General features: G+C 43.8%; 1 protein-coding gene across 7 annotated transcripts in view; it reads right to left on the reverse strand.

Moving 5' to 3' along the window:
* TRIO (trio Rho guanine nucleotide exchange factor) overlaps positions 1-24,640 on the reverse strand; it is a 355,982-nt gene that overhangs the window by 162,047 nt on the left and 169,295 nt on the right. For all 7 annotated transcript variants that reach the window (XR_012021603.1, XM_072807309.1, XM_072807307.1 and 4 more), the window contains exons 9-10: positions 24,271-24,501; positions 12,824-12,946 (exon numbers count right to left, since the gene is read on the reverse strand). Coding sequence is in view for 6 of the 7 variants with exons in the window: in XM_072807309.1 (XP_072663410.1) it covers positions 12,824-12,946; positions 24,271-24,501 (354 nt within the window). In the remaining variant the exon portion in view is untranslated. The remainder of the gene's footprint in view (positions 1-12,823; positions 12,947-24,270; positions 24,502-24,640) is intronic.

The following is a 24,640-nucleotide window of genomic DNA, read 5'->3' on the forward strand; positions in this document are numbered from 1 at the left end:
GTGACTGAGTGCAGAGTTCCAATTTTGTCTCTCAGTATGATGTACGATTTTATAATTCCCCAAGTGCAAGTGGAAAGGTTAGGTTGCAAATACAAGCTACTATCTTCTTACCATGTTTCTACTTATTGGTAATTCTGTGCTTATCTTTTTTCTACTTAAGAGCACATATTTTTTTGAGATAAAGAAAATAATCATAATGGTTTATATAAAGTAGCTGAAAGCAATGTGTAAATAGGTGTCAAAAATACTTTGAAAATTACTCCATTTTAATTCATGATACATGAAAGGCTGCAAATGGATTCCACGAATCAAGATGTCTGCTGGAGACCTGACTGTTCACGGAACTGCGGAAGAGAGAGCTGGCCGGCAGGGCCCGGGGCAGCTGAGACAGGAGGCAGGGCTTCGGTGCAGTGTGGGAACAGGGGGAAGGCCTTCTGGGAAGGCCGCAGAGCAGGCTGCGGGCCCTCTGAGAATGAGGGTGAGTCCTTCATCCTTCTCCAGCATGGCAGCCCTCGAGCTGAGCAGGGTGGGTGCCTCAGGAGTGGCCCAGAGTGTGGGGCGGTGTCCCCGCTGAGCACCTGAGGCTGAGGAAGGACCAGGGTACCCCTGAGTGGGCAGCTTCCCACTGGGCAGACTGGTGACAACCAGGGACATTCATCTACTAAGCAACAGGTTAAGGATAATAAGACACAGGGTCCTTACTTCAGAGAAGCGACTTAAAAATATGGAAAAGGAGAAGAGCTGAGCTAACCCTATGGCACTGGGCTCAAATGAGAGGTATGGGTATGAATATGTGGTTTTCACAGATGAATGAATATGCGTGTTTGTATACACGCACTCACACATCCTCTCTCCCTCTGTCCCCTGCGAAGACCCAGGAGCAGCAGCGGCCCCACAGCAATAAACCACGCTTAGCACCCAGATTTCCACCTGTAATCAGCCTTCTCCTCTTGCAGGCACCAGGGCTCCTGGAGATACAGCTGAGTCGAGGAGTAGGGGGTTGGAGTCTGAAACACCTTAGTGTATCCAAAAACACCTTAGTGTATCCAAAGTTAAGAACAACATGGGTAGGTCAGGACACAGAAGACAGCTTGAAGAGGCTCCCATGGCCAAATCAGGACAAAGTGAGAGCAAACAATGATGGTAACAGAGTATAACCCACCAGATACAACTCGTGGAAACCACGAGTCCATACGAGTCCATACAGATGTAATACATAAAATTGGATGAGGAATGGGCTCTTTATAGAATTTCAAAGTAGCTCCCCATGAAGTGCTTACTAATTACAAAAGGAAGGAGGAGACTCATCATACAATGAAGAAATCTGGCAGAAACCACTTTAACCCAGAGATCAAAGTGATACCACAGGTAACAGGACGAATTAAGATCAGGTGCCGATCGGGGCAGGGGGGGAAGATACAAGACAGACATAGCAACACACACCCTTAATATGCCAGAGCAAAGATGTAGGTGTAACCGAATTTGTTCATGATGAAACGTCAGACAAACCCAGAGTGAGGAGCGTTCTCCAAAATAACAGGCTTGCCATCTTCCCAAGTGTCAGGTCACCAAAGCTGAGGAACAACCAAGGAGGTGCTACAGACTCCAGGACCCGGGAGGCAGGACAAGCCAGTGCCACAGGTGACTAAGCACTGGGGTCCGAGGGCTAGCGGGTAAGCCTGCTGCCGTGTTCATTTCCTGATCACGTAGCAGCATCATGAGCATGCAGCAGAATGCCCTGTCCTGGTAGGAAACACGTGCTAAAGTCAGTGGCTCCGGGGAGAGGTCAGATTTCTTTGCACTGTACTTCCAACTTGCCCGCAAGTTTAAAAAAAATAAAACAAAACACCAACTTCTAAACAAGTGTAAATACAGCATGATAGGCACGAGATGGCCTCAGTGAGGATGAACATGATGCACATTAGCAGCAGTGGGCAGCCCAGGCATCAGCACGGGGCAGAGGCAGTCCATCCCCCAGCTCCCTATAAGCGGGGGTACAGTATCTGCAGGGGATTGAAAGTGTCAATAAAAACCAACAAAGAGTCCGTCTATGGTTTTATCATCACCCTGCTCTCTGTGTGTCACAGCCATGAGCACTGCCTGGGCCTTGGGTCTAATCCTAACCACAGCCCCTTCCACAGGTGAGGAAACGGAGACATGGATGCTCAGAGGAGGGACTCACCCAGGTCTGAATGCAGAGCCTGTGCCTTTGACAACCCCCCAGATTGCTCAGCTCCGGGGGCTCCTGCAAACGGGCTTTCAGACACTGGTCCACACGATGGTCTCCTTGCCAACCTCAAAAACCACTTCCAGGGGACTTTCCTTCTTGGTATTCTGCACTATTAACATAGGATCTTTCAGAAGTCTTTTAGAAACGAGTGAAGAGATGTCAAACAATCGCTTGAAATATTCTAACTATGGCCAGACTTGGAAAATGCACACATGTACATTTTACAGTCTTTGGGAACAATTACCTGAAATGATCTGGAAGTGCAGTTTCCAATCTGACTGCAGGACTTAACAGTGCAGTTAAAGAGCTGTCCGTATACTCGATGGGACATATTTGAAAGCTAAGTTATCACAATTCCTGCACGGACCAGAGACAGAGAATTGGCCCACTTCAGAAGAGTTTTGTGGCAACAGAAGTACGTTTGACACAAACGTCCACTCTTCATCCTTTGCAACTCCGGACCTCCACATCGCCTAGGCACAGCCTGGCAACCTACCAGGGAGGACGGGGACACCAAGGAGCCCTCCACACACGGGTATCAAACCACTCGGAGATTCCAGATGCTGGGCCCGAGTTCCAATACCAGTCACATCACTGACTTGGTACACCACCTCTGAGCTGCAGGCTGGAGAGCATCACCGCATTATGGACAAATGATGGGGGAGTGAAGTACGAATGAGAAGTGTCCTGATGAGGGAAACAATTAGGATGCTATCAACACCAATAAAAATACATCAGTATCAGCTAACACACCCTAACAGTAATTGTAGGGGGAGCAGGGGGCGAGCTATGGGAACTCTCAGTATCATCTTAACAATTTTTCTGTAAATCTAAAACTTATCTAAAAAATAAAGTTGAAAAGTGTATGTGTTCAGGGGTGCCTGGGTGGTGGCTCAGTTAGTTAGGTGGCCAACTCTTGATGTGGGCTGAGGTCATGATCTCAGGGTCCTGGGCTCAGCAGGGAGTCTACTTGAGGATTTCTCTCCTCCTTCTGCCTCCCCCCACCCCCACCGCAACTTGCACTCGCTCTCTGTCTCTAATGAACGGACAAATCTTTTTTTAAAAAGTGTATATGCTTATACAGTTGACCCTTGAACATGTTGTAACTGTACAGTCCATATATATGTGGATTTTTTGATGATTATAGTATTGCAAATATACTTTCCTTATGATTTTATTAATATTTTTTCTCTAGCTTACTCTACTGTAGGAATACAGTACATTTTATACACACACACACACACACACACACACACACACACACACACGGAATACGTTAATTGGCTACTTACGTGATCGGTAAGGCTTCCAGTCAGCAGTAGGCTATTAGATAAGCTTTGGGGGGAGTCAAAAGTTCAACATGGATTTCTGAAACTCCTGGCTGGCCCAATTGGTAGAACATGAGACTCTTGATCTTGTGGTTTTGGGTCTGGGCCGCAGGTTGGGTGTAGAGATCAATTTAAAAATCTTTAAAAAAAAATCTTTAAAAAAAATCATATGTGGACTTTCCACTGCATGGGGGCAGGGGAGGGAGGTCAGTCAGTCTCCCTAATCCACATGTTGTTCAAGGGTCAGCTATATGTGTGTGTGTATATAATACACATACATATAGCAGACTAAAAAAGAACAAAAAACAATAAACAACTTTCACCTGTGGATAATCCTTGGGCATTCCCACAATTCTCTCATCTAGACCTTCCCTCCAATGAGGCTGGCTTCTGGGCCCCTCGGTAAAGCCCCCACAGGCACAGAGAAAGCTCTCCTTGTGAAGCTCAGCTATTAGCATCAGGCTCCGGCCATGAAGGTTCTGCATACTTTGCCTACAAAGGATCTCTGACTCTCAGAGGCTCAATTTGGGGTGACTCTTCTGGGGGTGATGGCTTTATGGAGAGCTGGCCTTCCCAACCCTACAGAGCCTCCCCGAGGAAGCATGCTCTGTATCTCTGGGGAGCACGATGGGGCCTCGGTGCTAAAAGAAGCTAACAGAGCATCACACTTTATGCTGCGCACACACATTTTCTTAAGAGCTAGATCCTTCTTTCTTATTGTCACCACAGCCATAAAGTTGCTTACCTCTCATATTTGATCAGTGGATCGATAGGTTACACTGCCTCCCAGCACTAAGCATTTTGTTTCTGAAAGCTTTTCTACCTCTTTATCAACAGATAAGGCTGAGACAATAATCGTCCCAAATGACAAGTGCATTTTTTTTAATTTTCAGAGACACTACACAACATAAACTTAGCCCCATTGCTCATTTTATACTTGGAGAAAATGAGCCCACATGACAATTCTTGGGCTTTCCCTGTGCCCCAAGGCTGGGCTGGTGGAGCCAGGGTCAGCATGCAGTGTTTCTGTAAACAGAGCCCATCCCGAATCCTTCTGCCACAGAAGATAATAGATTTCCATGTGCTAGTAAGCATACTGGTCATAAAAGCAGACTTTGGAGTCCCTGGCCTGTGCCCAGCAGCAGCCCTATCACAAGGATGGTGGGGAAAGAAGGCGCAAAGGGGAAGTGACTTGCCCGAGTCAGTCAGGAGAGCTGGGATTGTTCAAACCGCAAATGTCCAGGCCAGGGTTCCTCTTGCAAGGGGAAATGTAGTCCTTAAATTTCTACTCAAGGGGAGGTGGTGTCAGGAAACTGTTTCAGAGCCTGAAGAAAGCAGACTTCTGCCTTCAGCTGGCCTGCCACCCTATCCCCCAAAGACATCTCTCTTTGGCCCAGTTCCTCCTCTGAGAGGTGGGCCCAAATTCCTGTGAGGAAGATTAAAGGAGACACTAGAAGGGCTGGACCAGGACCAGAGTGGGGGTGGGGTGGTTTCCTCCTTTCTGGAGAAGTAAATTAAAGTTGCATAAGTGCTAGGATTCAGGAAATACTGCAGGGCAGATCAAACCTTCCTTTCTCTACAGATCCTTAGCTGCTAGGGTCTAGGACCAACAGAAGATGGTCAAAGGCTATATTTAGATAGAATCCAGGGGAAAAGATGGGTTTTCTTGATCTCAGAAAATACAGGAGAGGAGAAGAACCAAGTATTTCAAGGAATGATTACTTCTATTCTATTTGTTTTGTTTAAAAAAACAACAGACTGGGGATCCCTGGGTGGCGCAGCGGTTTGGCGCCTGCCTTTGGCCCAGGGCGCGATCCTGGAGACCCAGGATCGAATCCCACGTCGGGCTCCCAGTGCGTGGAGCCTGCTTCTCCCTCTGCCTGTGTCTCTGCCTCTCTCTCTCTCTCTCTCTCTCTCTCTCTCTCTGTGACTATCATAAATAAATAAATAAAAATTAAAAAAAAAAAAAACCGGCCTGGAAGTCTGCATATAGAAAACTTTCAAGGTATTTTATACTAATGTAACAAAAAAAGAATGATGGGCCAGTACATCTACAATCTGTATTAAAATCCCTAGCATCCTGGGGCACCTGGATGGCTCAGTCAGTTAAACATCTGCCTTTGGCTCAGGTCATGATCCCGGGGTCCTGGGATGACCCTCAAGTCAGGCTCCCTGCTCAGCGGGGAGTCTGCTTCTCCTTCTGCTGCTCCCCCTGCCCCCACTACTGCTCATGCTCTCTCAATTTTCAAATAAATAAATAAAATCCTTAATGGAAAAAAACAAAACAAACAAACAAGTGTCCTGAATCATTTAAAAGGCCCACAAGTTCCCAGTGATCATCTTTTCATCCACAAAGGGAAAGCACAGGACACAAGCCTGTCACCCCGCTCCCTAAAACACACACAGGTGAGACAGAGCTGAAATACGCTACAACATGATAAAACTCACAACACTAAGAGCAGAAGTGAAAAAGTCTGTACAGCACATATCTCAGTACAGTGGAATAGGGACTACTGACTGCTATCTGTGTGCGTTAGCATTTTACCAAAGAAATAATCCTGGGGAAGGAGAAGAGGGGAAGGTTCCAGGCAGGGAGTCTGCATATGAGCACCCGCTGGGAGCCAGGCAATTGTCTACATGGTGTCATCACAGCTACCTGGGGAAGGCAGGCGTTAGGTATCATTTTATAGCTAGAGACACTGAGACTTGCGGAGAAGGAGGAACCTGCCCATAATCAGAAAAGCAGTGAAGGCATTAGTAAATTTAAGAAGTGTCTATAATAAGAGCAATTTGATATCTTGTAAGCACACGTCAACCTAAAGGAAATCTTTGATAGTAAACATCAGGCCAAAATTGTCCACTACTAATTTATGTACAAAGACAAAACACCACACCTTGTATCAAAATAATGAACCTATTGTGAAATGGCAGCCTGTGGTATAGAAGCGAGGATCTATTAACTGCGGCAAATCAGAAATTTTGGGCACGCTAAAAATATGGAAGCATTCTGTATGTTCACATGCTGCACAGAGAGTATTCATAAAAGAAGACAATGAGTTTGGTAGGGACCAGGGAACCAGAGAAAAGGCCTGATTATCTTCTGCAAATCTTGCCCCAATGGAAAGTCTCCTGCTTTCCTAAATGCCACCCTTCTTTATCCTGGAAGACAAGATAATTGCATGGCACATATAAAAAGCTGTTGACAGAAACGGCTTCATGGAGAAGACTGTCACAATACGTCACATCTTTAGAAGGTGATTTGAATCTTAGAGAATAGGCAGACAGAAAAGAAGGCAGTCTAAGCACTCACAGGATACCTGCCCATGGGAAGATGCTATGCCACAGATTTACTAATCACATTCAAGAAATCTGTGCTCTCGAAATGGCTTCTTCCTTGAACCACAGTTTTCTGGGCTTTACTTTTACCAGCTACTGTAATCATAGTTTTTTAAAATCTGAAAAGGAACGTTAACTTGAATATCTACTTATAAGGTAAAAGAGAAAATGCCATCAAAGAGCATCTCCCTTTCCAACAGTTGTGTGCAGAAAGCTTCAAGGGGAAAGCTCGAATTTCTTCTCTAAAGCCCCTGCATGAAAATGCAACACGGTTGCCAATGCCACACCCTATAGATTCACCAGCACCTGCTCATGCAATAGGAAATAGCTACTCACAATCACTGTACAAAATAAAGTAGGGTTAGGTCTTCAGATTAGTAGAGAAGAGGTTCTCAGCTCTGCAACACTGCATGCAAAACTGATCCGAGTGCTTCCTGATGTAGCTACAGCAGCGCTGGAGATAAAGCCCCACACCAGCGGCTCCTGCAATGAAGTCTCGCATCCTGCAGAAGCTAGGCCAGGCTGCCCAACTGGCTCACACCAAAGTTAACCCGACTTGTTCTCAGGTTCCTCCTTCCCAGAACACCACAATTGTTCTACATAATAAATCTATATTTAGTACATTTTAAATGAATTCAACCATAAGACTTTCACCACTTCCTTCTTGTATCTGTTATTTCATCATATGCCACAACTCATTGTTTTGAAGAGACTATAAGAAAAGTATATCAAATAAATTGCTAATTCTAGATCTCAAATTTAGAACTGATTTTAGAAAGGACCCTTCAAATTGCAACCCTAAGAAACAAACTAACCAACTTTAAAGAACGGCGAAAAGCAATTTTCTTCTCCTTCAACCCCCAAATGTGTTTTACTTTTGTGAATATGTTTCAGAAAATGGAACAAGGCTCTTATGTACCTCTGCTCCCATACTTAAGAGGCCTCCAAAGGCCATCCTGTCCAAAAAATAACATAAATTTAAAATAGAAACTTAGATCTCTGCCATAAGCACTCCTATTGTGATTCATTTTGACAGACAGCAGTCAAGGACAGGGAAAAGGTAGGGAAGGTCACTGCCTCATTCACCTGTGCTGAAGCCACAGGGAGGCTGTGTTCCTTTCCAAGAGCCAAAGCACTCCCACAAAGGAAGCTACAAACAGGAGGCGCAATCTTGCATCGATACCAGGGCCATTTGTCCAGACCAAAGGTGCTGCACAAGATCTTAATAAAGCCAGACTCCTTATGGAGCTGTCTTGTGGCCAAGACCTCTTCTGGCTTAACATACAAGTAAAACGGTGCTGCTCAGCCTTTTTGGCTAACATCAAGTGTAAAATATGAGTGAAACACAACCTTTATGAAACGAGGCAGAGGGCCCAGGAGAAGTCCACCCTATGTCTTCAGGTCTTATGCACCCTCCCATCACTGTATTAGTGGCTAGTTTTCCTCCCACAGGGGGTCCGTCTATCTTCGCAACCTGATGGTGTACTCTGAGGCAGAGCTAAGTGCATCTAGAACGAGCTTGATGTGGTTCATGGGGCGTTCTCTGCATCTGTAATGTCTCCATGCACACAGGCGAGAGCTCCCCTACCAACTCCTTGGAGCCTAGCACCTAATAGGTGGTCACTACATATTTGTGGACGGGAAAGATGAGAGATTTTTCACTCCACAATGAGGGGATTATGGAATTGGCCGGATGACAGTCCACGGTCAACTACAACAGACTGCTGAACACCTCCTCTGAGCCATGGCAGGTGTGGCACTTGCTGTGTGCCAAGTGACTGGAGACGAGGAAAGCTGTACTGTGGGAGGCAGCGGGCCATGAGAGGCACTTTATGTGGCACAACAGCCTTCTGCAGCCAACAGGTAGCTCAGAAACAGAAGAATCAGATGACATTCTTCAAGAGAGGGGAAGGCCTATATATACGTAGGGATGGAAAGAAAAGAACTAAGAGAGGGAGAAACTGAAGATGCCAGGAATAGAGGTCATAACTGGAGGACCAAGGGAGGGCCAGGGGGTGGAGACACATGTGGGGGTGTGGCCACATTTAGGGCGGAGCTTGGTAGCCTCCAGCCTCACAGGCCACTTGTGGTCTGATGCCCCCCATGACGGCTTCTAAGATCTTCCTGTCACCAAGGGGAATTTTACTAACCGCTGGCCTTTGCTGAGACATCAACAACTGCCAGGGAAAGCCCTCTAACAGATGGCTATGCTTACTCAGAAGGACTCGGTCTGGCCTACTGCCTGCCCATCCTGTGTCATCTACCCTCCCAGGGCCCATCAGAATGCATCAGCACGTGGCTGGTATCCGAAAACCAGAGAGAGGGAAAGTGGGTGCAGATGTTTGCAAAGTGAACAAAGTGTTTTGTATTCAAGGCTTCTTTTGATGCACAGCTCAGATCTGGGGTTAAGCACTTTGGGTATAAGGGGAAAAGGGCTGAGCACCCCTTAGAGAATCCTAGAGTCAAAAAGCAGAGGTAAGAAAGGACTGGGACTCAGCTGGATAGGTAGAGGCAGGAGCAAACAAGCATCTGCCTTTCTCTGAACCAGGGGTGAAGAGCAGACCACAGATCAGGGTGCTGCATTAACCCACAGGTTGCCCTAGAAACCTGTGAGCAGAAATGTTTCCTGCAAAGAAAGTCTTCCCACTCTTGCTGCCCTCTGGGAACCTGTGTTGACAGCTTTGATGGCTGGCTTAGACCAGAGAAAATAAGATTACCATGAAAAGATAGGGCATTAGCCATAAAAGAGATTTCCTTAATTCAGAAGGGAAGGAACCATAGGAACTAGAGGGAGACAGGTTGATGGGGTGCTGGACACATGAGGACACTCAGTAGACCATTCTCCTCCCTATTGGAGCAAGCTCAGGAAGGCGTGGGAAGGGGTGAGGGGCAGCCCAGCCTATGTCATGGCTGACCATGCTACTCGAGGGGGCAACCTCTATCTCCAGAGCCTGATTGTTTGCAGCTCTGCCTCCTACTTTATTTGGAGCCTGAAGTCTTTGCTCATATGACACAAATTTCATATCCATCCCCAAACCGCATCGGCCACAGCAGTAGCTTATCACATGGAAAAACTGACGGTCAGATAAGAGCACCTTTTTCACATTGTTTCTATGAAAGAAAGACAAAATTATTTTCCAACAGGCATGAAGTAGGGACACCACACATAACACAGGCAAGAAAAATGCTCCAAAGATGCATTGGGATAAGGGTTGGGATAAGGCTGCTGAACACACAATCTTTTCCTGCTCCTTGAGAGCAAGAAAGCAGAAAGTCCGGGATTGTGAGTTTTCCTTTGTATGTGAAGACATGTAGAGAAGATATTTTCACTGAATAAGACTGAATAAGATTTAAATGCAGGCTGTTTTGTCATTCCCTAACTCTGTCCCAGATTCGATTTCCCAAACCTGTGTGCACCGGAACCCTCTGTTGTGCAAAACCCACCACATACACCTACAGTTTAGTCCTGCCTATGTTGACTTACAGATAAGAACCACATTGGTGGATATGTACTGACACTCCCCCTTTTATAAGGGAAGAACCTCTTGATTTCTAATGTTTTATATTTTCCAGCTTATTTGCTTAATGTTAATATTCCTAAATCAGTTTTATTTTTGTTAGTATCTGCCTGGTGGATCTTAATCTAGTAAGCCATATAGTTTCACCCTTCCTGGGTATTTATGTTTTAATTGTGCCCTCTGAAAGTTATAGCATGATTTTTAAGAGATAATCAGAGAATCTTTAGTCTCTTCACCAGTAAAATCTATTTTGCATTTACTGTAATTACTGATACTTACAAGCAAATTACTACACCTTATTCTGTGATTTCTGTCATTATTTTTGTTTTTCTTGTTTCTCTTGCTTCTACTAACAATTCCACGATTTGTTACTTGCCCAGTTTTCTGTATTTCTTTTCCTGCTATGCTTACAAGGAAGCGACACTTCTATCCCTAGACTGTAAGTGGTCACTCTAAAGTGTTAAGGTGCACCTGAGTTTACAAGTGTCAGCAGGTAAGCATACCTCCTCCTCCTCAGAACCCACTTCCATCTCCCATGGACTTTAGTGTCATCCTGTTTTTACCTCCAAATCCACTGCCTATGGTTTAAATGGTTAATCCTTGAATTTACAGATATATTTACCAATTTCTGTGCTCTTTCTTGATCTCAGTCCTTTCTTCTCATACTTGCCTTTTTATTAACCAATTTTTATTAACTAATTCAAATGAATTAGTTTATCAAATGATAAATATCAGCTCATCACTTAAATATGCCAGGCACTGTTCTAGGTGTCAGTGATAGAGAAGCAAAAAAAAAAAAAAAAAAAAAAAAAAAGAAAGAAAAGAAAAAAAAAAACATGTCACTGTGCTTGCAGCATTCATATTACAGGGGGGGGCTTCCGTTCATCTTACTTCTTGCTTTGGGGCACCTGGTGCAGTCGGTGGAGTGTCCTACTCTTGTTTTCAGCTAAGGTCATGATCTCAGGGTCACAAGCCTGACCTGTAGGGCTCCACGCTTAGTAGGGAGTCTGCTTGGGATTCTTCTCCCTCTGCCCCTTCCCCAACTCACATGCACGTGCACTTTCTCTTTCTCTGAAATCTTTTAAAAAAATAAACTACATGCTTTAGTTCTTCTGGTAAGTATCTGAGTAGTAAACTCTGTCTCGATCTACATTTTATCCTCATCACTGAACAACAGTTCAGCTGGAGCTGCAATTCCAGGTTCAGAGGTAATTTACCTTCAGATTACTCTACCAGCTTCCAGAATTTGGTTCCTGGTGGGCTGTCTTTTTTTTTTCATCCCTAAAGGTTTATTTTTTTATTTGCGAGAGAGAGAGAGAGAGAAAGAGAGAGAGAGAGGCAGGGAAGGGCAGAGGGAGAGAGTGAGTCCCAAGCAGACTCGCCACTGAGCGCATAGCCCGACGTGGGGGTCGACCTCATGACCCAAGATCAGGACCTGAGCTGAAACCAAGAGTCTGATGCTCAACTGACTACACCACTCCAGTGCCCCAAGAAGTCAGCTGTCTTTCTAATAGGCCTTCTCATGGGTTGTTTTGTCATTTCTCTTCTTGTTTTTAGGACTTTGTCTTTTGATGGTCCTCAGGTTTTACCACAATGTATTTGGATGCATCCTAACCAGACAACTTGTTTTTAAAGTAACTTTTCCCCTACCTTCCTTATAATTTCCACATACTATGGAATAGATACATGCACACACAACACTGTGTTACTGTAATTTCTCCCTGCTTCACTCCACTTTCTTTCAAAACACAAAACAAAAAGCACATTTACCAAATAATATGTTTAGAAAAGACCTGGTCTGATCATTACATGGGTGCTTTATATGATGCTGCCACATACTTACCTGAGTTCCTCTCTACAAGAATTTACTGTGCCTACTTTCCAGATAAGAAAGTTAATCTTAGAAATGACAAGACTTTTCCAAATGACACAGCTAGTGAACATTATAGCCAATGCACCAACTCCACAAATCCCGTGCCCTAAACACACTATGCACCCTGCATCCTGTTTCTAAGCACACACATTTAAAAGAACTAGAAAGGGACAAGAGAGGCTGGCCCATCATTACAGAAATGCAAGAAGAACCATTATTGTCTGATTATAAGTTGAAATCTCACAAATTAGTCAACAGGCATGGGTATAGTAAATAAGGCAAAACATCCAGGGCATTTTTTTTTTTTTTTTTTTTTTTTTGGTATCAAGAACACCTTATTTTATGACACAGCCAACAGAAGAAATCATCTGTCTGCGCAAGCAAGGACAACCTCACTCTCAAATCTGAGCATTACCTCCTCTGAATCACCTTTAAACACATCTAGCCAAGGATCACTCATCTCAGATGTGGTTAAAATTAATTCAAAACCAACCACATGGGTATTGATGGGAGAAAATAGTGAAAGCCACGGTTTTACCTGTGCTACTTCTTCAAAATCTTCATGACGTTTCTGCAAAGCTCTGGCCCGGTGAAGAGATTTCCCCACACCTGTATGTTTGCTCAGAAATGCTTCTCCATGGTTCTCAATCCAGTCCAGCACCTACAATAAAATATGGGTTTATGTGTCATAAAAACATTGTTCTTCCTTGTTGAAAGGCTAGGGCTGCCCACTGATACATTTTGTTGTCAAAACTGTAACAAACAAGAAGGAAAGAAAAAAACTGGAAGCAACTGGACACTAATCTACACATCTGATCAGCCTCCCCAGTGTGCGTTTCAAGAGCTCCTACTGGAAAAGTGTTAAGTCTCTCTCTGTATAAACATTACCTGCAATAATGATTAAGTCTCACCTCACTTTATGAACAACAGAGCATCCAAAACTGAGTGGGTTTTGGATAAGATAGTGGTTACCAAGCCACAGACAACCCATTAACTAAACATTTTTATAAAGCTCAAAACTTCACAACTCAAGCAATTCCAGTTTAACTAAGAGTTAATGCTTTTGTCTCCTCTTTAGAACAAGCTGAAAACATAAATAAAACCTAAGAAAACAAAACATTTAAATGCCTCTGTCCTGGTCTTTGAGGATAATTTATTCTGCAAACTATGATGCTGTTGTGAAAGCTAAACATTCTATGAATTTAATTACTTAAAAGTTCTCATAAGTTGACATCCACCACATAAAAAAAGGGAGTAAAAACTAGTCAGTGTGGTCTATTGTTTCTAAGTTCAGAGTTGATACCAAATAGTTCACTGGCTCTCATACTTGAGAAACCACAAAAAACCGAAAACATCCAGCAAAATGTTTACACGACCATCAAATGTATACTTTGCCTCTTTCTGATGGGGAAAAGATAACCAGCAAAAAAGTCAGTGATATCTTTCTCTAAAAACTAAAACTTTAGGTACAAAGTATTTAAATATTTAAATACATTTGTTAATGTACTGCTGAAGGCCACCTCTCATGTTTAGCATTTAGTAACTATGGTAACCGTGCTTATGGATTGAAACAATCTTGGAGGGAAGAACCAACTAGGGCACTAGAGCAAGGACAGCCAGGCAGGACAAGGGTCTAGAGGAAAACCTGGAAGCAGACTCCTCACAGCAGTCCACTAATGGCAAAATTAAAGGGGCCTTAACTTGGGATTCATTGCTATGAAAAGGATCCCTTGCCCACTGTTACCTGCACTAGAGACAGATCAGCTGTGGTAAAAGAGAAAAAGAGAAAAAGAGAAAAAGAGAAAAAGAGAAAAAGAGAAAGAGAAAGAGAAAGAGAAAGAGAAAGAGAAAGAGAAAGAGAAAGAGAGAGAGAGAAAGAAAGAAGAAAGAAAGAAAGAAAGAAAGAAAGAAAGAAAGAAAGAAAGAAAGAAGAAAGAAAGAAAGAAGAAAGAAAAAAAGAAAAGAAAAACAGAAAAACAGAAAAACAGAAAGAAAAAGAAAAAGGAGAAAGAAGAAAATAAGAAAAAAGAGAAAGAGAAGAAGAAAAAGAAAAAAAAAAAGAAGAAGAAAAAGAAAAAGAGGCAGCTGTTAAGAGCCAGTTGTCCAGGGACAGCTAGACTTGTCATCCATTGCTCCAAACCAGTGACCTTCAGAAGCTAAAGGTCTGACCGAGGACCCTTTCTGCAGAGGGTTTAGTAGTAAATGTAAATAAAATAGCTTGCAAACCTGAATAAATTGCTGGTGGTCCTCTTACAGACCCTGCAGAATTAGCAGAAGTTCGGGAGGGGCAGGGGCACAGAGATTAAGCCTTGCAGCAGGTGCTCAACCAGAGTCACACATCCACCTTATTACTAGAACTTATTTCTGAACCTCCTTTGCCAACACCACCAATCCATGAGTCATTTCACTCCCAGTCCTCCTGAAGGCTCTCGTGTCCACCCTCCATCCCTAGCCCCTGCTATATACCCAGGGTCTAGCTGCGTATTCCTGGACGAGTTCTTCATCCCTCCTGGACTGCACCTTCCTAGGTGCTCAGTGATTGTGACGGTTATGAGATCTATGCTAAACCCGTTAATACCAGCATGATGGATATACAATGTGTGTACCGTCCCCATCCATAAATCATAGCCTGTGCCAGACTTCCATCTAATTTTGAGCTCTTTGGTGGCACAAGCTATAATTATCCATTGCTTTTCAGTTTAATTTTCTTAAGTACTCTCTACACCCAACGTGGAGCTCAAACTCATGACCCCAGGATCAAGAATCACACGTTCCTCTGACTGAGCCAGCCAGGTGCCCCATTCATTGCTTTTTAATTAATGTGCTTAGTATATTATTCCCTTTCTTGAGATGGGGGGTGGGGTGGGAAATGTGTTTTCACTACCATTAGTAAATAGTGCTACATTCATGCCAGACGTCAAGGCACACATAAAGCTGCTGAGTTGTTTACATGAGTCTCTTAATTCATATTATAAAACACAGATCCTGTTCCACTCCTAAGAAATGTCCACTGACAACTTCAAGAAGTTGCAACCTCAAAAGATGGATACAGTTAAATGGAATGTGCCTCTGGGCGTGAGGCCAATACCATAGGAGACAAGGATCAACCATTTTACACTTGAAAAGAACTTGAAAAGACTCTATGCTACAGTCTACCTGCCTATCAGATCTCTATGAATAGCTAAGTGGCTTTTCTTTTTAACTATAATGTATTCTGTATTTCCTCAACTTTACTGTTAAAGGAAAAATTGGTAAGCAGCAAACCTAGTAATCACTGTTAATTCAAAACAGACTTGAAATAAGGACACAATTTCAAAAAGTAAAAGGTGAACAAACATTATTTGGTAGAAAGGGCTGAGGAAACAAAATACACTATTTTTAAAATAATAAAAATTTGGTTTTTAAGCCTAAGAAAAAGTCAAGAAGCATACGTTGAGGGCAGCCCCTGTGGCGCAGCAGTTTAGCGCCACCTGCAGCCCAGGGCGTGATTCTGGAGACCCAGGATCCAGTCCCGCATCGGGCTCCCTGCATGGGGCCTGCTTCTCCCTCTGCCTGTGTCTCTGCCTGCCTCTCTCTCTCTCTCTCTCTCTGAATGAATAAATAAATAAATCTTAAAAAAAAAAAAGAAGCATATGTTGGAAATTAAAGCTATTATGAGCCAACAACTCAGAGTTACAATTTTTCTTTTATTAGTGGTTCCTTTGGACAGAATTGTAAATACCAAGTGAGAATAAATTTCTAGCAACCGTGAAATTAATTCAAAGAAAATGTACAAACTGCAAAGTGCTTTAAAAAAATGTACATTTTTAAATTCAAATTCAAATTCAATTCAAAGAAAATGTACAAACTCCAAGCGCTTTAAAAAAAAAAAAAAACAGTGGTAGACAATTATGAAATCCAGCTCATATTTAAAACCAAATTCCCCATGAGGCTTTTGCTTCTTTTACAAGTCTGTGAACACTTCCCAGATTGCCAAGGAATCCTGAATCAATGTAGGTGTCCAAAGAGCATTTCAAAGACAGCTTGGGGGGGTGGGGGGGTCGGACCTTGCACCTTGCCCTCGCCCTCAAGCTGCAGGGCGCGCCCCTGGAGAATCTTTTCCATTTAAAACATAAAAATGCTTGCAAATGAGAGGCTTCATCAACCTAACCCAGCCAGTGGCTTCCCCAACCTCAGCTGTAGCCAGCAGCTGTCATTTGTCTTGTGACCTCCCAACCCCAGAAACAAGGCTGGCACGGGATTTGCTGCTCTGCTGCCAACTTGGGGTAAAAGACAAAAGGCCACCTGGTTCCTGGGCAGAAGAGCCAAGCGGTGGGGGCCCAATGCCACCTCTCTCTCTGTGCAGAGGATGTGAGAGCTCCTTCCTCTGTAAATCAGTGCCCCCTAATGTCCGGACACAGCAACAGCCCCAAGAACAAGTCACTCCAAAGCAAACCACCTGTTGGTGGCACAGCACAGATACCATCTCAGCATCTAAGTCAAAATGTCAGATGTGCAGGAAACCTCACATATTGTTTAGCTTAACTCCCTATTTGCAATTACAAAATAGATCATGAGGATGCTAAGTATGATTATGCTCATTTCTTACCTAATAATCCTACTGTTGTCTGAGAACCTGCTGTTGCACCAAGTACTAACCTGGCTATGTGTTCCCTGAGCCATCCATCCTCACAATGAGCTGGGATAGGGGAGGCACAGCATATTCCCACTTCTCAGATGAACACACAGGACCAAGGCCCCTCAACTTCCATGTGGAAGAGCCATACTGAGGACAAAGACCTAGAAAGTCTGGTCAGAGGGTACATTCTTTTAACCTCTGGTCTACCTGCCTCTTGAGCTGGCTCAGGTGCCATGCAGGTGACACAATGAGGCCTGGAAGGAAAGAGCTGTTATTGTTTGCAAACAGCTGGGGGCTCCTGGGCAAACAAACTCTGATGAAGTGACTATGTTACAACGAACAGTAAACACTACAAACTCTCTCAGTTAAAGGCCGTGGAAACCAGCTGGTGGTGTCTTTCCCCCAACTCACATGAGAGAGCTCTGGCCATCTTGTATGACCTGTGTAATCAGTGACAAACCCCTACAATCTAACACTCACTGTTTCTAGTAATGGCTTCTTTAAGAATTTGTGAATAAATACTACACCTCCATCAGAGGAAATGAATTCTCACAAACCTGGGTCTCAACAATAGACTATTTGAAGACCTATGTGAAGACATTTTTCCTTCAAAACTGCCTGGAATAGCCTTCTAACATCATCACGTATCACGTCACTGCAGGCAGCATCATCTATTGAAAGATTACTCCATGCTATGCTTGGGACGGCAACACACACAGGTCCATAATCTCTTATCCACAAGAAAGCTGAAACAGTTCTGAAATTCTAAGTATTTTTTTCAAAACTTGGTCCCCAAAATTCATTGGCAAGAAGATCTGACTCCCTTAGTATAGTGTAGAGTCCTTGTGCATTTGGCTGCAGAAAGCTCCATGTTTTCCTTTAGAGTGTGGCCGACGGCCCAGGCCCCACTAGAGCGTCCTGTATCACACAGCATATGCACTCTGTCATCTTCCTAAAGTTTGAAAAACCCTTAACCCCTCAACACACCCATCCCCAAGGGCTACAAAAGAGAAAGTGAACTCTGATTACTGTCCCTATTTGACAAGAAATGGAGGCTCCGGGAAGAGAAGTGATTTGCCCAAGAATGAAGATCAAGAAAAGAGATTCAGGGATCCCTGGGTGGCGCAGCAGTTTGGCACCTGCCTTTGGCCCAGGGCGCGATCCTGGAGACCCGGGATCGAATCCCACGTCGGGCTCCCTGCATGGAGCCTGCTTCTCCCTCTGCCTGTGTCTCTGCCTCTCTCTCTCTCTCTGTGACTATCATGAATAAAAATTAAAAAGAAAAAAAAAAAAAGAGATTCATGTGCAGGTCTTCCCAGCCCTAAACTCACACTCTAGCTCATCATTACATTACATCATGGCTTGTAGATATTATATGCATGCTGTAAAAATATTTCTAAAATTAGAGTCCCAGCTCTAGGTTGGCTATTTGTACAAACTAGATAAGATCTCAGACTTAAACAACTGAGAACACACAAAGCCAGTTTGGTTTTACTGGGAACTCCAGATTCAAAGAGTATCTGGGAAAAGTATCCAAATACCTGTGAATTCCAGGTACCATTTTAAAGACACATAGTCAGTGAATAAATGTTTTTTGTCATAATGGGAACTCCTTCTAAGTTACATTTTTTCAGTTGATAAAACACAAACACACCAAGCGAGAAAAAACCAAGGTAATGCTAAAACATTCTAACTAGGTTTTTTTTTTTAATATAAAATCAGATTTTTCCAGTGGCAAAAATTAATTTCCTCCCTGCCCATTCTACATTCCCTATAAAACCAAAATGAATCCAGTTTCACTGAGTTACTTCCTTGTTTGACCTTGTTTGGCATACTGTGTTTCCAGGGCTTTTTCATTTTTTTTCCCAGTGCCATTTTTAAATAGGTGCTCTTGAAACAATCATTTAGATCAGAGGTTTCTTATCAAATCAATGGTATTTTAACGAATATAATAAAGAATGAGTGATTAAGCAACATCATTAGTTTAACGAATATAACAAAGAATGAGCAATTAAGCAACATCAGCAAACAAATCCGGTTTCCTTTAGATTCTTCTCATTCACATTTCATTCTTTTTTTCAAAACCTCTTACTTATCTGTGTGACCCTCAGAGATACCAAGGTAACTGTGTTATATACATCTCCTTTTCTCGAGGAACTGTAATCTTGTAAAAGCAGATCATTTGATAGTCTAATAAATGGTATAATATGCTCAGATTTAGTGTTTAATGTCTTTGGGTTATTGTCAGGTATAATTTTGCCAGGGCATGAATGTGAGTCATGTCTATGAAGGTGTTAGCTGGACTGAAGGAGTAAGTATAGCCAGCCACTCTCATCCTTGTCATCTGCCTACCTTGCACATGCGTTTTTAAGGGTGATTACACTATCTGTGCTCTAATGATTTGTGCAAATGCAGGGGTTACATAAAGCTTTGTCTGTATCAATCTCAAATATCAATGGTCTGGTATACAGGGAAAATGAAGAGTCCTGTAATAGAGGCAGGAATAACAATTGCCAGGGTGCCATGGACATCTTCACGGGAGTGGTAGGGCTTGAGCTGATTTTGAAGGATGGGTAGAAAGTCGGTAGATAAAGGACTGGGCCACAGGTACTGCAGTGATGAGCTCAAGACACAGAAGGGCAGGTGGTGGAGAGGTGACCTCGTGATGAAAGCTTGCGACTTGGTTCTGTAAGCTATGGGATGCCACTGAAGAGACACGATGGACCTTGACTGAGTGCTGTAAATTGGTGCCAGGGCCTGGAACAACCTGTGAGTGGCTGTGAGGCTTAAGTGAGGAACACATGTGTGGCACCTGGCTCAGTTCACTGCCTTGTGAGCTTTCTAACATGAATGTTTCTTTGCTCTCTTACCTTCACAGCCAACCTGTTGAGCTCATGCTTTCCCCCACCTCACTACGGCGTTCATGCCATGCACTGCCTGTGTGGTGTGCATTTTGACTTAATGGGCAGTGAGGCAGTGAGGGGTGGATGGCGTGATCCTACATGTGTTAGGAAGCTTGCCCTGGTGGCAGTGCTGAGTGAACTGGAGGGAGTGAAACTCCAGTTGAGGAGACCGGGAAAGTCCTACTGTGGATGCCTGTGCATGTCAAGGGGGAGTCTTGGAGAGCAGAAGTGTGAGGACCATGGGGCAGCAATCTGTATTTTAGTCACTGGTGTTTCCCAAGTGTCTGGGACTCAGTTCAGTATTTGTTGAATGAGTGAATGGACGAGTAGATGAAGAAATTTAAGGAATGACCCAATTTGGCACCTGGGTGGCTCAGTGGTTGAGCATCTGCCTTTGGCTCAGAGCATGATCCTGGAGTCCCAGGATCATGTCCCTTATTGGGCTCCCTGTGGAGAGCTGCTTCTCCCTCTGCCTCTCTCTCAGTGTCTCTCATGAATAAATAAATGAAATCTTTAAAAAAAGAAAAGAAAAAAGAAATGACCCAATTTGCTTATTAAAGATTCTTTTTGGGTTACATGTATCTTCATTTATGCTGGAGTGGAGGCGAGTTGGCCTCATTGGAAACAAGTGATCTAACTGGGAGATCTGCTCAAAAGGACAGAAGCTTTGCTTGATGTTGGAGAATTAGGAGTGGCTGAGGAAGGAAGGGATTATTTCAGTGCTTGGGGATTTTGCAGATGTGGTAAGGTCTCTAGTAAAGATTTTTGCCACTTGAATGTAAAATGAGAGTCTGAAATGCAGCAGGGTTCTGAAGTCAGGATCTACCAGAAGGCAAAGGAACAGGTGTCAGGTGCATAGAAAAGCTATTTTATAGGTTTGCCTTGGGTCCTAGGCTGCTGTCCTTATGCTACTAAAAGCCATCTCATCGTAATGCTTGACTCAGGAGTTCTTGGTTGGCATCACTTACAGTAGACCTAGCATTTAAATGAAGGTTTCTCAACCTGATTGTCCTTTGCTCATTAATTTCAGTTAGGAGGGTTGATTTTTCTTGTCCCAATCACCAGAATCCTTATAGAGCTCTAGCTATTTAGCATTCTCTTCTGTTTACATTACCATGCTTGCAGTTTTGGTTGTGGCTGGTGATAAGAATGGTTAGAGGATTGCCATCTTTTCTAGGAGCTTCTCCGTTGGGATTAGGGAGTACTGGAGGGTAAAGTAAGTGTTTGGTTAGGGATCAGGAAACTGGGGGCCGATGGAGGCTGGTGCTCATCTTCCTAGTAGGTTAGAGCCAGCTTTATTAACCTTTTGTGAACATAGGGAGAGACTGGACGGTGAGGGTTATCTTAGTAACCAGGCTCAGAAGGAGCTGAAAGCCAACAGTGGGAGTTAGAAGGGTGGGAAATGGATGAATCTCTTCCCCCAAAGCAGATGGAATACAAGACTGCAGGACATGTGAGCTGGCAGGACAGGAAGCTGGAGCCCAGGGGCCTCCAGCCCTTGAGGACTCCTATGCTTCTTTGGGGAGGGCAGCCTACTTCAGGAAAGCAGCGTTCTGGGGTCCTTCCACCTTGGCCGACGTGTTGGAGTTAACTAAATGGCACCAATTTGAGAAGCAGGCAGACTGAACCAGTGAGTAGGAAATGGAGTTTGAGATCAAAGCACTATGGGCTACTTCCACAAGTATCACTCCACCTGAACAAGTGCAGCAGAAGTGATGTTGTTAGAGCAAACTTAAGCTTGCTCTAAGCTGAAGACTACTGCTCAGCAGTAACACAACCAAACATCCACTGAGGGTTGCTCTAACAGTGAACATAAGGTAATGGGAGTATGTCTATTACTAGATCATCAAGAAATGTGGTATTATTTTATTTTTCAGCTAATAATGACAAAGGTCTCTGCTCGCTAGCAGGTAGCACACACATCTGAGTAAGTCATTTCACCACACTCCTCCAGCCTTGGATTTGGACAAGAGGTAAGGGGCCATGCAATGGTAGCACCTGCCTCTCCACCTTGGCAGCTGGGTATCTGAAACACCCTCGGTATAGAAACTACAAAATTCCCTTTGCTTGTTTAAAAAAAAAAAAAAAAATCAAACACTAAACTGAAATCATTCATGTTTCAAAGATCAAACTCCTCATGCCACCCTCCCACTGTCCCCTGCCCTTCCTTGAGAACATGCTGCTGATACTCTGGCTTCTATTCTTTCAAAGATTTTTCCACAGACAAGTATGTACTTTTTTGCAGGGTTGTTTCCATAAAAAATGTCATCATTCCACACCTATTGTGCAGGTGGTTGCTTTTCTTTTTTTCCAGCGGTATTTACAGACGCTTTCTCATCACTCAAAACAATCAAGCAAAAACCACTTAACCACTTGTGGTATCTAGTTGACTTATATTTTTGTGGATTTTGTGTTCATCTTACAAATTTACCATCTGCTAACAATGTTTTCTAAAGGACTACTATTTTTTTCCCATTTATTCTCAGTTTACCTCTCCTTGCCTATACTAAATACAGCAAAAATTTCCACGTGTTATAATTGCTTGAGTTTCAGAAACATGTTTTTGGTTCTGACATCCGACGGACTCCCTCGAGGTAAAGTGCTTGCTTTGCTTAATCTTAACAACTTCACTTCTTGCTCTACAAGTCTACACAGCAATTTCCTGTTTGCATAACAAGCCAGACCATTCCAGATCATTTAATCAAAAGAACGTTTCCCATAAAGAGCAATTATCTATTTTCTATGGAATGCTAATAGGACCATATATGCATTATGTGTATTGCAAGACACTTTCTCCTGCTCACATCCAACCCAACCTACTGATGCTTGAGGGGGGGAAAAAATCTAGCTTAAAGAACTGGGGTCATAATTATCATAATTATCTTTCTACATACAAAATCTAATGTTTATTGTTTTCAAACTCAAGGGTATTAAGTACTTGGTGCCAAATTAGATGGCTAGACTCCTCCACCTATCCCAAAAGGTGCCTCCCCCTGCCATAAACTGTCTGGTGGATTATTCTCATGTGCTTGGTGCCCCATGGAGCCATCAGAGCTGGGGTGATGGTGTTAAGAAGAGGCTTTGCTGCTGCTTTAGACACAAGTCCATGGATGTGTGATGAATACTTGATCCAAAGGACAGAGAGGTGAGCGGGAAAATTCTTTAATAATTACATTGAAACTTAAGATTTTATGGTTTGTGAAAGTTTTTAGACAATTAGGAGAAGCTAATATTCATGCTTTCAACTATGGCACCTCATTTCTCACAAATAACTCCCTGACATTGACTCCTGCCCTGTTCACTCCCTGCTCTATGTTCTTTCCCTGGCAATTATCCTCTTTGATTAAAATAGCATTGCAAAGAGGCATGAATAATATCAAAATGATCATTTCTGAGGCAACTGGTCTATGCAATCTTTAGAGAACTCAAAACCTGTAAGTACAACCAAAGTATTTTATGTGAAAATTAAAAATTATAGAGCAATTTAAAGTATTCTGAACTCACTAGACTCATGTGAAGAATGATCGTCAATAAAGTAGAGAATCTATATGTTCATCAGAACACAGCACAGCTTTCTACTATCTCAGCCCCCTGAGCAGGAAAGCCCATTAGCCTTTGGTTGACACTTGGGGGTAGTGAAATCTGAACCTGTACATGTCTGAGCAACACTCTGGGGCTCTCAGGTGCTCAGGGAAGGACAGAGGTTTTCTTCCAGACCTACGCTGTGACAGCACGCCAACTCCTTTGGATGCCACAGACTTCTTGCATACAGACCCCAGAATCCCCTCAGCCCCAGTGTCCACACTTCGTCCACACCCTTGTTTCCCTCCACTTTGGGGCAAGGACACAACTATTATCTTGACTATCACTAAAGCTATATCATGTTTTATATGCTACCTCAGCCTTAGTCCTCCAAACCCTGGCAGCAGGCTGATCATTTTTACTCCATAATAGGGGCATAAACAGCATGGAAACTAGGCTTACTCTTATTTCTAACAATAATAACAAAAAAAGATGAAAACTGCTTAGAAATTAACAGTCATGAAACTGCACTTTTGTTAACTAGACTAATAACTGCTAAGCACCAGGGACGGTACTATCTACTCACGGCTGGTTGACTGCTTCAGTCAGCAGAGGACATGCAAATGCTAAATTGTAGACAAGGGGTAGAAGCACCTCCTGCATCAGTCTCATGGGTATAGGTAACTGGGGATGACCTGTTTCAAGAACACACGTCATAGCCTCCAGCTGAGGCCCTCCCTGCACCGCCTCACCAGCTCTGCGGACGTGAGCTGGGCCGATGGTGCCTGAGTGCACATTCTCAACACCACAGTCACTCACGAAAAGCAAAGTAGCTGTGTGTGCGGTGTCCTTCCATCTCCCCTGGCCTCCTCAGCTACTCGACCTGTGAGCACCAACACCCCCAAGCCCATCCCCCGCGGGAAAGCGGGCCCCAACACCGACCTGCTGAACGTCTTGCTGGAACACACACAGCTGCAGCCGCTGGTGGAGCCGGACCTTGCGGTGCTGCCAGATGTTCTCAAGCTGTCGCTGGTGGTGCAGCACCTCATGGATGACATCAAGGACATGGTGCACAGCCTTGGAGTAGTTGGCAGAGGCCGTGAGGGAGTCGGAGCTGCCAGGAGTCAAAGGCCGCTGGAGCTTGTCGAGGAGTGACTTCCCATCCTGGCTCACCTTCCGATAAGACAGAGGGTCGGTTACCCAGGGTCCGCAGCTTCGCCCCGGCTGCGATCCCAGCTCCATGCCCGGGTGCATGTGTGACACACTCACACACACTTACGCCACACAGGAACTGTAGTTTTACTCAATGTTT

This window comes from Canis lupus, chromosome 31 (genome assembly GCF_048164855.1).
Source record: "Canis lupus baileyi chromosome 31, mCanLup2.hap1, whole genome shotgun sequence".
NCBI classification, from domain to species: Eukaryota; Metazoa; Chordata; class Mammalia; order Carnivora; family Canidae; genus Canis; species Canis lupus.